Below are 13,753 nucleotides of genomic sequence, written 5' to 3'. Positions count from 1 at the left end.
TGTATATGTTCCATTCTATGCATCCGAAGAAGTGGGCTGTAGCCCACGAAAGCTTATGCTCAAATAAATGTGTTAGTCTCTAAGGTGCCACAAGTACTCCTGTTCTTTTTGGAGTTATTTTAGAAATCTTTGGAGTAATTTTAGATAGCAGGTGATCAGCAGCTGGGGGATTTACTCAAGTATTATGGAGCAGCCATATCTGATCCAAAGTAAAGGGAGAAGCAAGCTTCCCATTGTAAGTGCCCATGTCTGAGCAAAGCAGCATGGAAACTGAGCACCTTGCAGGAATATGCTGCTCACCAAAGAGTAAGTTAAGAGCTATTTATTTCTCACTCCTGGCTGAAGCAAGCTATCCTTTGCTTATTGTTTTTTGTTTGCTTGACCCGGCTGAAGAAAGCCCCAGAACTAACTCTTCATACATTAGGCCAAAGCAGAACAATGCTCTGTGCTTCAAAAAGTGGCAGGATGCAATATTTCTCTTTAAACTTGTTCTCCCCGTTGCCTACACAGAGAACAATGTCTTAAATAATTTGTAAACTTTTCTAAATATAAACTAAGCTGCTACCGATTCCAGGCTGTGCTGCCCTAGCTGCTGACTCAAGCCTAGAGGTGTGTGTTGGGAGAGCATAGAGCCTGAAGTGGCAGAGCACTGCAGTAAGTGAGGAAGCATTAGACTGAGTGAGGAACTGTCTGGATTCCTTAACTCTTCATTTCCAGACTATTTTTAAGTGCACAGCTTTTCAAAGGAAGTGGGTGAGGTCCTTTTGGGGGGTGCTAAGTGTTTTGATGGTGGTCACTTTCAACTAGCTTTGTGTAGAATGAAGTTTTTGTTGTTCTAAATGTGTTATTTGAGAGACTGTGTAGTCTGGGGTCAGAAGCACTGGGGGGGAGAAGTCAGGATTTCCTACATTTTAATCCTGGCTCCGTGTAACCTTGGCCAGGCTACTTCCCCACTCGTCCTCATCAGTAAAGTGGGATAACACCTACCTAACCACGAGAGTTATTACTTAGGAAATGTTTACACAGCATGGTCTATAGTGTACAATACTATTTTTTTCAGGAAGAAATTCTGGCCCAATATAAAGCTGAGAACGGTGCAGAGACAGAATGGTAAGTCTGTTATGAGGCAAGTACACTATCAAGCCAAGATGTTCTTGATAAATCTAATTGATAGAAAACTAGTAATGTTCAAACAGTAGTATGGCAAAGTGAAACAGTCCTGCTATTTTTCAGATACACTTAAAGTAATGCAAATGAAGAAGCTAAATACAACCTGAAAATCATTTTTACTACATGCACTTCAATGAAGTAGAAGAAAAGATCATTGCTGGCTAGCAATTGCATTTCTGACATACCACAGATTCTTCACCAAATGTATCCTCCATGCAAAGCTAAATAGCCTGAAGAGGCAGTTACTTTGTTATTTAGGAGTGATTTCTAGTGGGAAATACTGATAGTCAAGTTAAAATCTTTAAACTGCTTTTATTCAATACTTAAAGCAGGAGTTTTCCTGAAAGTAAAATACGTTTGGTGCATTAAGGAGGAGCATGGCCCAGCAAATAATACATTGGATTGGGATTTCAGACATCAGGGTTCTATTCCCAACTCTGCCACCAACCTGCTGTGTGACCTTTGGGAAGTGATTTCACCTTTCTGTGCCTCAATTCCCCCCTCCCAGCCTTTGTTTAAACTGTAAGATCTTTCAGATGGGATGGTCTCTTACTGTGTGTTTGGACAGTGCCTACCACAATGGGGACCCTGGTCGTGGTTGGTACTACCATAATACTAACAATAAAAAAAGTATCCACTACATTAGTCAATGATCTCTGCCTTGCCCCCTACCTTTCAGTACAATGCCTTAATCAAATTGACTAGATAGAGACCTGAGCAGGCAATTGATAGTCTTACTTTGCTCTTTCCAGTAACTTTACTCCTTCTTCTCTTCTACCATGGTCCATGTATAGTAGAGCAAGTTCAAGCAGGGCATTTGGAATTAAATAATGGTCATACTTTATCTTCCTCTCACTGCAAGAGAAGGAGAAACATAGTTACAAGGTTTTCATGCTGCAATTTCCTCTCATTCTAGCTACAAACAAATAGGAGCTCAGTTGGGGTTAGGAGGGAATAGTCAATCTCTTCAATGATGCTTACTCTTCAGGTACTCTAACCTAGACTATCTCTAGGTTATTCAGTAAGTGCTCTATACATTTGCATGGCAATACATGACCATCTTCTGCAGCATGTTATTTACAAGTTTCTTAGTGGAGGGGAGGGAAATAACAAAAAAGTAGCAGTGCTGCATGCACCACCCACTTGCATTGCCAAAATGAGATGCCATTCACTATATATTGTGCAGTTATTTCAAATAGGATAGTTCTGGCAACTGATTCTTTGAGCTTGGCTCCCACTTGATTGGGCTTCAGTGTACACACAGGCTCGGATAGGTTCCTGGGGCGTGACTTCTTTATGAGTGGGTGGGGGGAAAAATAAGTGATACTAGCTCCTAAATGTCACCCACTTATGGCACCAAAGTGAGAAGTTAGCCTTACTCTGAGTATGTCTACACTAGCACTTTTGACGGTATAACTTGTGTCGCTCAGTAGTGTGAAAAACACCCCCCATAGCACATAAGTGACACCGACAGAAGCGCTGGTGTGGACAGCGTTACATTGGCAGGAGACGCTATCCCACCGACGTAGCTAATGCCGCTTGTTGGAGGTGGTTTAATTACGTCAATGGAAGAGCTCTCTCCCACGGGATACAGCGGCTACAGGAGTGATCTTACAGCGGCAGAGCTGCATTAGTACAGCTGTGCCGCTGTAAGCTCGCTAGTGTAGACATGGCCTAAATTGTGCAGTCTGTGACTCTCCCTTCCTCTTACATGAGGAATGAAATAGTTAATGTTGGTATTTAAAATCATCATCACTGGGTATCTGAGTTAATAAAATGAATGGAGCAGTTCACACCTCTCCAAGCTATTGCTCCAGGCTCTCTGCTGACTCCCTTTAGATTTCTCTTCACTGAGAAGAAAACAGCTGCATTCTTAACTCAAGTTAGCTAACGCTAGGTAAAATCCTAGTGAAGAGAAGGCAGTTTGTAGTTTTCACATGTTAGCAGGTTGAGTTAAAGGTTAGGCTCCCCGATAGGGTTTAATACAACCTGTTAACTTCATGTGAAAAACTTACAAACTGCCTTGTCTTCGCTAGGATTTTCTCACGTGTTAACTATGACACAGTACAACACACTTCACTTCACCTCCCCTCCCCTCCACCCCCCCAGGTGAAGACTAAGCTTTAAGTGCCATTAAACTTGGGTTTAGAATTTAATTATTTTTGTAAGGGCAAAGGGCATGGATTTGTTTTGTTCAGAAGGTACACAATGGGTCAGTGCCCTATGAAAACAAAAAAACTCACTTCCACTGCATATGTAAAGCCAAATTCTTAGGTCCTGTCTATGTTAAGAAAATGTGCACCGTTCTAATTATGTCAACATAGCCACTTCGGTATGTTACCAGGTTAAGCTGTGCCAGTGCAGCATGTTTATGTTAAGCATCTATACCAATATAACTAAATTAATATAGTTACATCAGTGCTAATGTCCTTAATGTAAATGGGGCCTTAGGGAACGGAAGAGCAATTGGAGAGTGTAATTTAATTACCCGGGAAAGCTTCACTTAGTACTGTATCTAATTCATAATGAGGTTTTTCTACCCAATTTTACAGTGACTTGACTGAGGAATATTGAGATTCAGATCCCAATCCCACAACTTTTTCCATGGACGCAGCTGTCTCCAACTACGCAGAGCTTCCATAGGGTGTGGGAATCTGCACACAGAACAAATTCCGGGATCGGGATGTAAGAGAGCAACAGCCAGCCTAGGAATCATTTTGGTTCTAAAGTTACATACACCCCAAAATAAAGGTTTCTAATAGAAGAGCTAAGAGAATCTTAACTATACCATCACAGATACTTTAGAAAGGTACAATTAAGGCTTGTCTTCCTCAACTGCTCTTTTAAAATTCCTCTCACAGAAACCCCCAACCAGTCCTAGGTCTTACTCAGCTGAATTAAAATATGGTTCTCCTCTGACAAATGAATAAAAATGGGACTGTGTGTGCGTGCGGGGGGGGAGTGGGGAGAGCACATTTACTGCATTTCAATGGTTCTATATCAAACATGCTCAATTACATGTAAGTTTTTTCTAACTTCCAGCCTTGCAAACTCAACCTGTGCTCTTCAAGTCAAGCTGGGTTCTTAGAATCATAGAATATCAGGGTTGGAAGGGACCTCAGGAGGTCATCTAGTCCAACCCCCTGCTCAAAGCAGGACTAATCCCCAACTAAATCATCCCAGCCAGGGTTTTGTCAAGCCTGACCTTAAAAACCTCTAAGGAAGGAGATTCCACCACCTCCCTAGGTAACCCATTCCAGTGCTTCACCACCCTCCTAGTGAAATTTTTTTCCCTAATATCCAACCTAAACCTCCCCCACTGCTACTTGAGACCATTACTCCTTGTTCTGTCATCTGCTACCACTGAGAACAGTTTAGATCCATCCTCTTTGGAACCCCCTTTCAGGTAGCTGAAAGCAGCTATCAAATCCCCCCTCATTCTTCTCTTCTGCAGGCTAAACAATCCCAGTTCCCTCAGCCTCTCCTCATAAGTCATGTGCTCCAGCCCCCTAATCATTTTTGTTGCCCTCCGCTGGACTCTTTCCAATTTTTCCACATCCTTCTTGTAGTGTGGGGCCCAAAACTGGACACAGTACTCCAGATGAGGCCTCACCAATGTCAAATAGAGGGGAATGATCACATCCCTCGATCTGCTGGCAATGCCCCTACTTATACAGCCCAAAATGCCGTTAGCCTTCTTAGCAACAAGGGCACACTGTTAACTCATATCCAGCTTCTCGTCCACTGTAACCTTTAGGTCCTTTTCTGCAGAACTGCCGCCTAGCCATTCAGTCCCTAGTCGGTAGCAGTGCATCCATCTTTTCATACATCATCCACAAAGACTGTGCAGACCAAAAAGTATGCCCTGTGCAACACCTGTGAATCCTCATCACCTTCAATAGGTTTCTTATGTGAATTCAGTGAACAATTCTGTTGATGGTGCACAAGAAATAACAGAATTCAGCTCACACTCTGTTAGTTGTGTTGACTCTGCAGAGCTAGCAGAAGTAGAAAAGCACTTTGGTCCCTAAAGTCAGCAGATATCTGTATACACATGGATTGTAGATTTGCTAAGCAAAATGGTACCACTGTTACACAGCTATTTTAGAGAGGCTTGGACTTGACTTAAAAGACTTGACTGCTTGACAGTGCTACTTACACTCAGCATTTCTTGAGTTCTTCTGTGTGTTAAATATGGAAAAAACTTACTTTAAATGGATGTAAATGAAATGATCTTCTGCCTCAGAAATCTTGCCCAAGTGCTTCAGACATAAACCCTTTAACAGCTTTATCAAACATTGGTCATCTGCTAGTAATTCTGTAGCTGCAAGATAAAGTAACCGTTTTATCAGTTTTGCATTTTGAAATAACTTGGTGCCTTAAAAAAAAAATTAAACATTGCTGTTCCAAAAATACTTAGCAGGCACATTTTCAAAACCTCTTTGCAACAGTTGAGATTTTCAGAGCATTTTTTTTTTTTATTTGTATGGCACTAGTGCCCCATTCAGACTGGCTGGATTCTCTACACTTCTTGTGAGATAGCTGCTGCCCTTTGGAGTTTATGGTCTAAGGCCCTGATCTGCAATCAGAGATGCACTAGAACCTTTGCATCCTCACGGACATTCATGGCGTGTACACGATCTGTTCTTTCAGTGCAGGCACTAGGGTCTGCATACATGACCTGATAGGGACTCCACTTAAGAGAAGATGCACAAGTAGCTGTTTAAAAAGCAAAGTTGCTTCCCATGGGGAAAGGAAGAGAAGATAAAAGTGATGGGATCACATTGTTCCAGACTAGTTATGTGCACAGTTAAGTGGGTTAGAGCCTGCAAGGTTTTTTTTTCTTCCAATAAGATAAGTCAAATGTATATCAGCAATCTCCACTGGCCATCTATTCTGTGAACACATTTACATGTATGCACTTTTTAAAATGTATAATGTATCCTGCCACTGATATGCACGTTGTATAAACTAGTCATTGAGGGCCCAATCCTGGAAATACTTATGCACGTGAGAATTTTATTCCCATGAACACTTCCATTAACTTCAACGGACTTCTTACAGCATATACCATCAGTCACATACATGTTTGCTGGATTAGGTCTTTATAGTGTTAGATCCGTGCCCCAAGGATTTCAGTCTAACTTGGTCTCCTTCTGTATATTGCTATTTAAATGGACATTGTCAACTTGAAAAATCACACTTTTGTAAAACATATTACTGCTAATTGTAACACCTAAAGGCATTAGAGAAAAAAAACTGCTTTTAGTATATACTTCTCATTTAAAATATACAGCACTTTTCAGACCGTATCCTCAAGGCACTTTACAGTCATCGATGAGCCTCAACAAACTCTGCAAGGAAGTTTGCATGGTTTGCAAACTGGCACATGCTGACCCATGACACAGTAGCAGAATGGGTGACTGAGGCAGCAAAAGTCCCTTTTCTGACCATTACCCCAAACTCCCTTCCCTTCAGCTAAAAGGTTCCCCCCCACCACCACCTTTTTCAGAGTTAAAAAGGGGACAAACTTGCCTGATACTTCAAGCAACTCATATGCCTCAGACTGACTTAAAAGTTCAATTTTCAATGTTTCAAGCTGAATTACTAGTTTTTCTAGATGTTCACTGAAGGACACAAGCCACCAGCTGATGACAATGTCATTCCCTGACCAAATGGGCTAGGAAGATGCCTCTCAGGTCTCTGGGCCTAGGGAGATACTAATGATGAGTATTACTAAGTAGCTGAATGACACCTGCTGGACAAGCAACAACAACATTAACAGCATTCTTCAGAGAATTTAACTTGTCTGCTGGCTGGAGAATAGTTGTGGTAACGTGCAGTGTATATGCAGGGAAGACTAAGGTTCTAGAAAGGATTTCAGGGTGTTGATTTGACCCAGACTCCACTGTCATGGTAAGGTCTGAACCTTTCACAGAAAGGTGGCGAGTGTAGATGAGAATGAAAGGTTTGTAGTATAGGGGGAATTGCAGGGCAGCTGTGCAGGCTGGGGAACCCCTGCTGGACTGGGGAGACCAAAAATAAAAGATGGAGAGAAAAAACAGCAATTCTACTCTGCCATGCCGGTCTAGTTAACACACTGAAACCAGGCATGGTATAAGAGTCTGACCTAATTTTGTACCATTCCCTTCTTATGCTCCAGTTTTTTTGCACAGTCCATTTAAGTGTAAGTGTTTTACAGCAAATAGTTAACTCACAGATATCAGTCAACCCTCCAGCTTGTTGGTTAGTAGGTGATGGTGCTTTCTATAAATCAGCTTGACGCTTGTCTCCTCCACTGTGTTCTTTAGAACTGAAATAATACAGTACCTGCATATAGCGAAGCATGTGCAGTTTGTGGCCTGTCACCCATAGTGTAATTGAAGTCAATGCAAATGATAAATTTGACCCTTAGATTTAAATATGTATTTTGTAAAAGAAATGGTCTTTCAATACATATTTGTGGACGGTTCCTAAGATGCATCCTGTAAGTGACAAGTCTCTTATGCCATATTACAAGTTAATGCATTAATAGAGGAATGTTATTCCTATCTGTATTAACAACACATGGTGACATAATCCAGCTCACTCTTGTGACTGTATTAACTTGTTTTACTAGCTGGAAAACTTTTATTCACAGACGACCAGAATATCTTCAAGTATATATACTACTGTAAAGCACCTGCTTAAATCAGATCAGTGCTTACCTGGGCTTCTTTCCAGAGCTGCTTCTGCCTCAGTTAATGTCTGCAACATGCCTTCTGTTAAATCAGGACATTTTCCAATCACAGCATAGCCATTCCAGATATACATCATTTCCTAGGGGTGGCCAGAGAACACATTTCATTAATGTGGCAATGGAGAGATGTAGGTAGCTAATTATTTAAGCAAAGGCCTGAAGTTACGAATTCCTTCCTAGGTGCGGATACTGCTGATATGGCCTCACTGTAACTTATTGCTAAAAGCAAATCGTGCTGGAAGTCTAAGTTTTATTAGCAAAACCAACGAGGAGTCCTCATTGTTTTTGCTGATACAAACTGACACGGCTACTACTCTGAAGTCCTATTAAGTCATCTAGTCCACTTCTTCCCTTTGCCAATACAGATCATTTGAGTAGAACACCAACCCTCTCTCTGTAATATAGGAGGCAGCTCTGAAGCTGAGACACAGATTGGAGGACTGGATGGCTCAGTATATCATTGTCAACTAAACGATATAAGGTTTTTGGAATAAATTCTATACAGCCAGTCCTATTGGTTTCATCCCTATTCATTCTGTATGGCTTTTCCATTGGGGCAGTTCACTGGCCTACAGGACATGAGCCTAAGCTCTATTCTAAATGCGAATAAGAAGTGCCTATCACTACAATCACCATCACATCTGGGACTTTTAGAAGAAGAGTTAGAGAGAGAGTTATTATGGAGACTTATTAGAACCTTTCTTTACCTGTTTCTAAAAGGGCTATTTTGTAACTTAAATGTTTCTTATTTCTAAATTCCCGCACACGTTAAGTTTATTCTAGGGCTGATAAGCAAAGGCATTTGCTATAGCTGAGCTATTTGTTAATGGTGGAGGAGACAGTGCTGTGCTTGTCTCTAGTGAAGATTCAGTTGCGTGGGTGGTTATAAAAGGACCCCAAACTGCATTTTTCCATCGTTTAAATAAAAACTTTCTGGGATAAATCTGTGAGTTAGGACCTGATTCCAACAAGCAAGTTCCTTCCCACCCAAATGAAAAGTCCTAGAAAGTAGAGCAGTTCAGTTAAAATTCGGTTATAAATTGCTTGTTACCTGAACCCCAACTCCATCCATCCCCTAGTCTTTAACAATTAGAGAGTGACACCTGGTGCCTTGAAAGTGCAATTGCAGCAAATGGAAACCGGATACTTAGCAAGAAGACTTGCTAGAGAAACCTGTTGCACCATCACATAAGACCAGCCCCAGCAAAACTCAAGTGTGGCTGTTTCTGGCTTCCAATGGCGTATGGAAACCTATTGGGTGTGGATGCAAAGTAATTTTCACTAGAGGTGACCCCATTATTGGCCTCCACCTAAATCCTTGGATCTTGTTGAAACTGGTCCTTAAGGGATTATGCATGCTGAGTTGACGTGCAGTTGCAACAGAGACTGAATTTTGAAACAAACCATGGTATCACATTTTACTGCCAGTGGACTGAGAGAAGAGTACTAGCTATGAATGTACACTCTCTCAGGTCAGGCACTCATGAGTGAAACTATAAGAGGAGATGTACTGACCCCCCCAAAAAAGAGCAAAATGATTCTTTGAGTTGTCTTTAAGATACATACCAACCAAGACTCTTAAAGGAAATGCCTGACCTGAGAGACAGCATACAACTAGACAAAACAGCTGAATTGGTTAGAAAATTTTCCAGTTGTTGTGAACATGGGTGGCACGCTCAAAAGCGATGAACCCAGAGTTCAGGCTCTGATGTGAACCACACTTAGCAAACCTACAGAACCTAGATCCCCTGCTATTCTCTCACCATTCTCCAGGGATTGGCTTTCACATGAGTGCAGAGGTGGTCCTCTCCTAATGCTCCACCAATGAGACTTCAGAGCAGTTATTCTTATTTGGCCCTGGGGGGGGGGGGGGGGGGGAATCAGCCAGGGATGGATGTCCAGCACACACAGCAGTGTTCCAGTCTGGCTGCAAAGAAGTGGCTGAATTTTGTCCTCCTAGCCATTACGTACCCTAGAGCATAGCTGCTAATCTTTCAAACTGAGCTTCCAACATTCACGTTCAGGTTGGCTAGACTCAAAACTATCTAGTTTCACCAGTTTTTGCCTGTTTCCTGCCTAATGTTCTCCCCAGCTGTACCCGGAATGCTGGCCCAGTGAATGAGACTTTGAAACATAGGTACCAAAAGTAAAGTCTACCGGAGCACGAACAGTGAAAAGCTGTGGAGTGTGTTGTAGTCTAAAAAGTGAAATAGTGAGTTGCACATGCAGCATATTCAGGTGTGACACATCTGGCTTCATTTCCCAGAGTGCAGCACATGCCCCAGTTTTACATTCTTTGCATTTGCGAGATTAGGTCCTGGGAACATTTCAGGCTCTTGGAGGGGGGTTCGACATATACCATTCTAAGTATCTAATTTTTGTCTCCATATTGTGAATTACTGAAAAATATAGGAGGAATAAGACATCTTTCCAGCCTACCAACGCAGGCACAGGCAAAGGAACCGGGTTTGAGGGAAGGTATCTCCGAGATTTCCGAATGGCAAACTTCTCTGTAGGCAGTGACTTCCCTGCAATTTTCAGTTTCAAACTAGGCACAGTCCTGGAAGATTAAAAGCAGCTAAAGTCATTTTTGCCCCGCTGAATAGCTGGAAAAACCCACTCAAACTAAAACAAAAAAAATTAAAAAGACCGATTCCTTGAGAGGTGTTGACATGTAAAGACCAACAAAGCCATCGCCTGAGGAATACCACATCCCGTGAAATCTTTCTTGTAATGAACTCTGAGAAAATACAGATGCCCTGAGTAGTTTCAATGTACAAACTGCAATCTGGGTAAGAGGAAATCTGCAGTAACTAATTTATGTTTTTAAGGACCTGTGAGGGGGTGTCCATCCCACACAAGGCCTGGAGGGGTTACGGTGGCTAAGTGGGCTAATTCTGTTGCACCTGGAGGACCACCCAGGGGGTGGGGATTAATTAGATGAGAGTCAGCTGGAGGGGAACAGGAGTGGCCTGTATAAAGCCCAGGAGCTGAGAGTAGAAAGCAGCTGCAGGGAAGTAGTCCTCAGTCACCCCCTGGGTGAAGGGACGTGTGTTTGGGACTATGGAGTGTAGCCTACAGTTATTCCCTGGGAGGAGGGAGTTTAGGCTGGCAAACCTGAGGCAGTGGGGACGGGGAGAGACAGAAAGGTAGGAAAAGCTCAGGGGAAAAGCAGCAAGGTATAGGATAGTGCAGACTTTGGCTGCAGATCAGAGGGTCCCTGAGCTGGAACCCAGAATAGAATGTAAGCCTGGGTTCCCCTACCAGCCGTTGGGGAAGTTTCACAAATCAGAAGAAAACGGACTTCCTGGGAATGTTTGCCCCAAAACACTTCAGTGCCCGGGAAGGGGAGGACCGTAGCGAGCTGGCTGGAGGGCCAAGTCACAAAGAGGAAGCTGGAGCAATAGGGATCTCAGTGAGAGCGACCAACAAAGGAGGTTGTAGCACCTGGAAGGAGCTAATCCCCAGAGCAGACAGGAGGCGGCGCCCCTAGCAGTGAGTGGGTCCATGACGACTACATAAAGCTTTTTATACAGTAAGTGGTATGGATCATCTCTTAGAATAAAGCTATTTTAAAAATAAAACTACATTTTATAAGAGGATTTTACTGTAACTAGTTGATTAAACTGAAGCAGCAGTCAGGCATTTTTTGAGCATAAACATCAGAACCAGATTCAAGTTACAGTTCCAATAATGTGCATGCACACCCCCTGGCTCGCCCTCCTGAGCCTTTCAGAGTGCTACCAGATGCCAAGCCCCAGGCTCACAGTTGTATTGAGGCTGCCTCCAACAGCCTTTTATCAGGACACACATCTTGTAGTGAAATCTGTACAAGGCTTTCAGAAAACTCATGCCAACTGTAACTACCGGGAACAATAGAAAAAAACAGAGAAAATGTTGCATGCAATAGCAGCAGCCACTTGTAGCAATGATAAAATAGAAAGTGATATTAATTCAAAGCATTTCTGGGCCAATGGGAAGTTGAAATATACTCAAGGGCAGCTGAAAACTTTCCAAAAATGTTAGTATAGTTAATGGGGAATTATTTTGAGCATCTGACACTGTATTTTATTTTCTCTCTCTCTCTCTCACACACACACACACACACACACACACACACACTTATTTGTGTGGGCCCTGCAGTCAGATAGTCTGAAACGCCTAAGCAAATTCGGATGATATCTTCACACAAATCTGCATCTTATTAACCCTACAGAATCAGTAACTTTTCCTCTCTACTCCCAACACCTGATTTACATTCATTGTTGCAAGTCATTTGAAAAGGTAAGGAATGGAATAGTGTCCTAGTTGGGACCTTCTAAATCTTACCTAAACAGTTCCACTTCATTATCCCCAAAGGGTCCGTGATCATCTGGTCCAAACATACTGAGATAGGCAGCTTTCATGTAAATATAGGTAACCTACAGTGAAGAGCAAATGCTGTCAACATCATCTGTACAGTAAATTGTATTCACAGCAGCATTGATTTCAAAGCCAACATGATGGTACTGTTAAGGAGGGAAACCTCTGTTGCTTTTCCTTGTAAACTCAAGTAATATTACAAAACACTTAAGAGGAGAGTCAGTTTTCCAACTGAGATATGTGCATAAGACCCAGTACTTTCAAAAGAGAGTACAGAAGAGCTCATGTTATGGTATCTTTTATTGTTTTTAGTTTGCTGTGTTTGTACCAGTTTTTATTTCCATTCTATGAATATTTGTGTGTGTGCAACAAAAAAGAAGCTTCCCTATTAAAGAGAACTAATTAGTGATTAATCACATAAGAACTCCTGAGTAATACACGGTCAAAAGTGCAGGGTGCTGGAAGATGTTCTAGTGAATGCCAAGGGAAGGTAGAGTATAATAATTCGTTACTTCCTGAGTGTTGCTGTAGTGGCCATCACAGCAGGGGACAGCAATTACCATAGGACATGGAATTTATGCTTGAATGGAGTTTTCAACAATCATGCATATGCAAAGGCTGGTTCTGTGATTGGCTGTTGCCCTCGGAAATCACGCGGCCACATGCCCACAAAAATGCCCCTCAATTTCTCATTTCATCCTGTTTATAATTTAATTCACATTTTCAACAAACGTTCAGTATGCAAACCCTGGTTCTGTGATTGGCTGCTGCCCACAGAACTCACGTGAAGGTGTTTCTCATGAGCTCTACAATCTCTTATAGACACCTTAGTCTTTACCATCAGAGTTTACTGCAGCCCCCAGGATATGGGTCTGATTTCCCTGTTCTGCATAGTGACCTCCAGGAAGGGGTCAAAAGAACAGACACTTTGGCAAGGTTCAGCTTGCAGTGCTCCAGGACATTATTGCCTCTGGTGGGAGAAGTTTTGGTGGCTGCAGAATAGGCAGCAGCAAGGCCTCTCAGCCCCAGAGATCCATGGCAAAGGCAAGCCTGACATTGGTTTAGACAGAAGCGATCATACATGGATGGCTGCCCCGCTGTGCAGTTGTGCTGCCCCCCACTCTACCTCCTGGCCACTTGACTTCAGCAGGAGCTGTGACAGGGCCAATGCCCTGGTTCCATCAGCTGCTGACCAAAGAACCCAACTGAGGTGCTGCTGTCATGGGGCTCGGATAAATGAGGAGGAGGGAGATAGTCAGTGTCAGAGAGACAACACCCCCTTCCATTTCCAATGTGTTGGGCCAGATCTGCTCACGAGGGGGGCTATGTAGTCCCTTAAACCAAGGAATTTGCCCTGGTTACAGTTATTACCTAGTAGGCACCATCATGTTTAACTCTCATTACAAAACACTACCTTCCACATTGTCACCAAAAAGCTCATGTTCATTAATGTAACTGCAATAAAAGAAATAACGACCTACC

At 42.5% G+C, this 13,753-nt stretch overlaps 1 protein-coding gene across 1 annotated transcript in view; it reads right to left on the bottom strand.

The window, feature by feature from the left end:
• LOC112112197 (tetratricopeptide repeat protein 39A) overlaps positions 1-13,753 on the bottom strand; it is a 72,593-nt gene that overhangs the window by 3,589 nt on the left and 55,251 nt on the right. The window contains exons 12-16 of the mRNA XM_026651809.2: positions 12,239-12,330; positions 10,349-10,469; positions 7,878-7,989; positions 5,380-5,494; positions 1,909-2,025 (exon numbers count right to left, since the gene is read on the bottom strand). Of these exons, the coding sequence (XP_026507594.1) occupies positions 1,909-2,025; positions 5,380-5,494; positions 7,878-7,989; positions 10,349-10,469; positions 12,239-12,330 (557 nt within the window). The remainder of the gene's footprint in view (positions 1-1,908; positions 2,026-5,379; positions 5,495-7,877; positions 7,990-10,348; positions 10,470-12,238; positions 12,331-13,753) is intronic.

Source organism: Terrapene carolina, unplaced genomic scaffold (assembly GCF_002925995.2).
Source record: "Terrapene carolina triunguis isolate 2854851 unplaced genomic scaffold, T_m_triunguis-2.0 Scaffold103, whole genome shotgun sequence".
NCBI lineage: Eukaryota > Metazoa > Chordata > Testudines > Emydidae > Terrapene > Terrapene triunguis.
The sequence above is the reverse complement of the archived record's forward strand: the minus strand, read 5'-3'. Positions and strand labels throughout refer to the sequence as shown.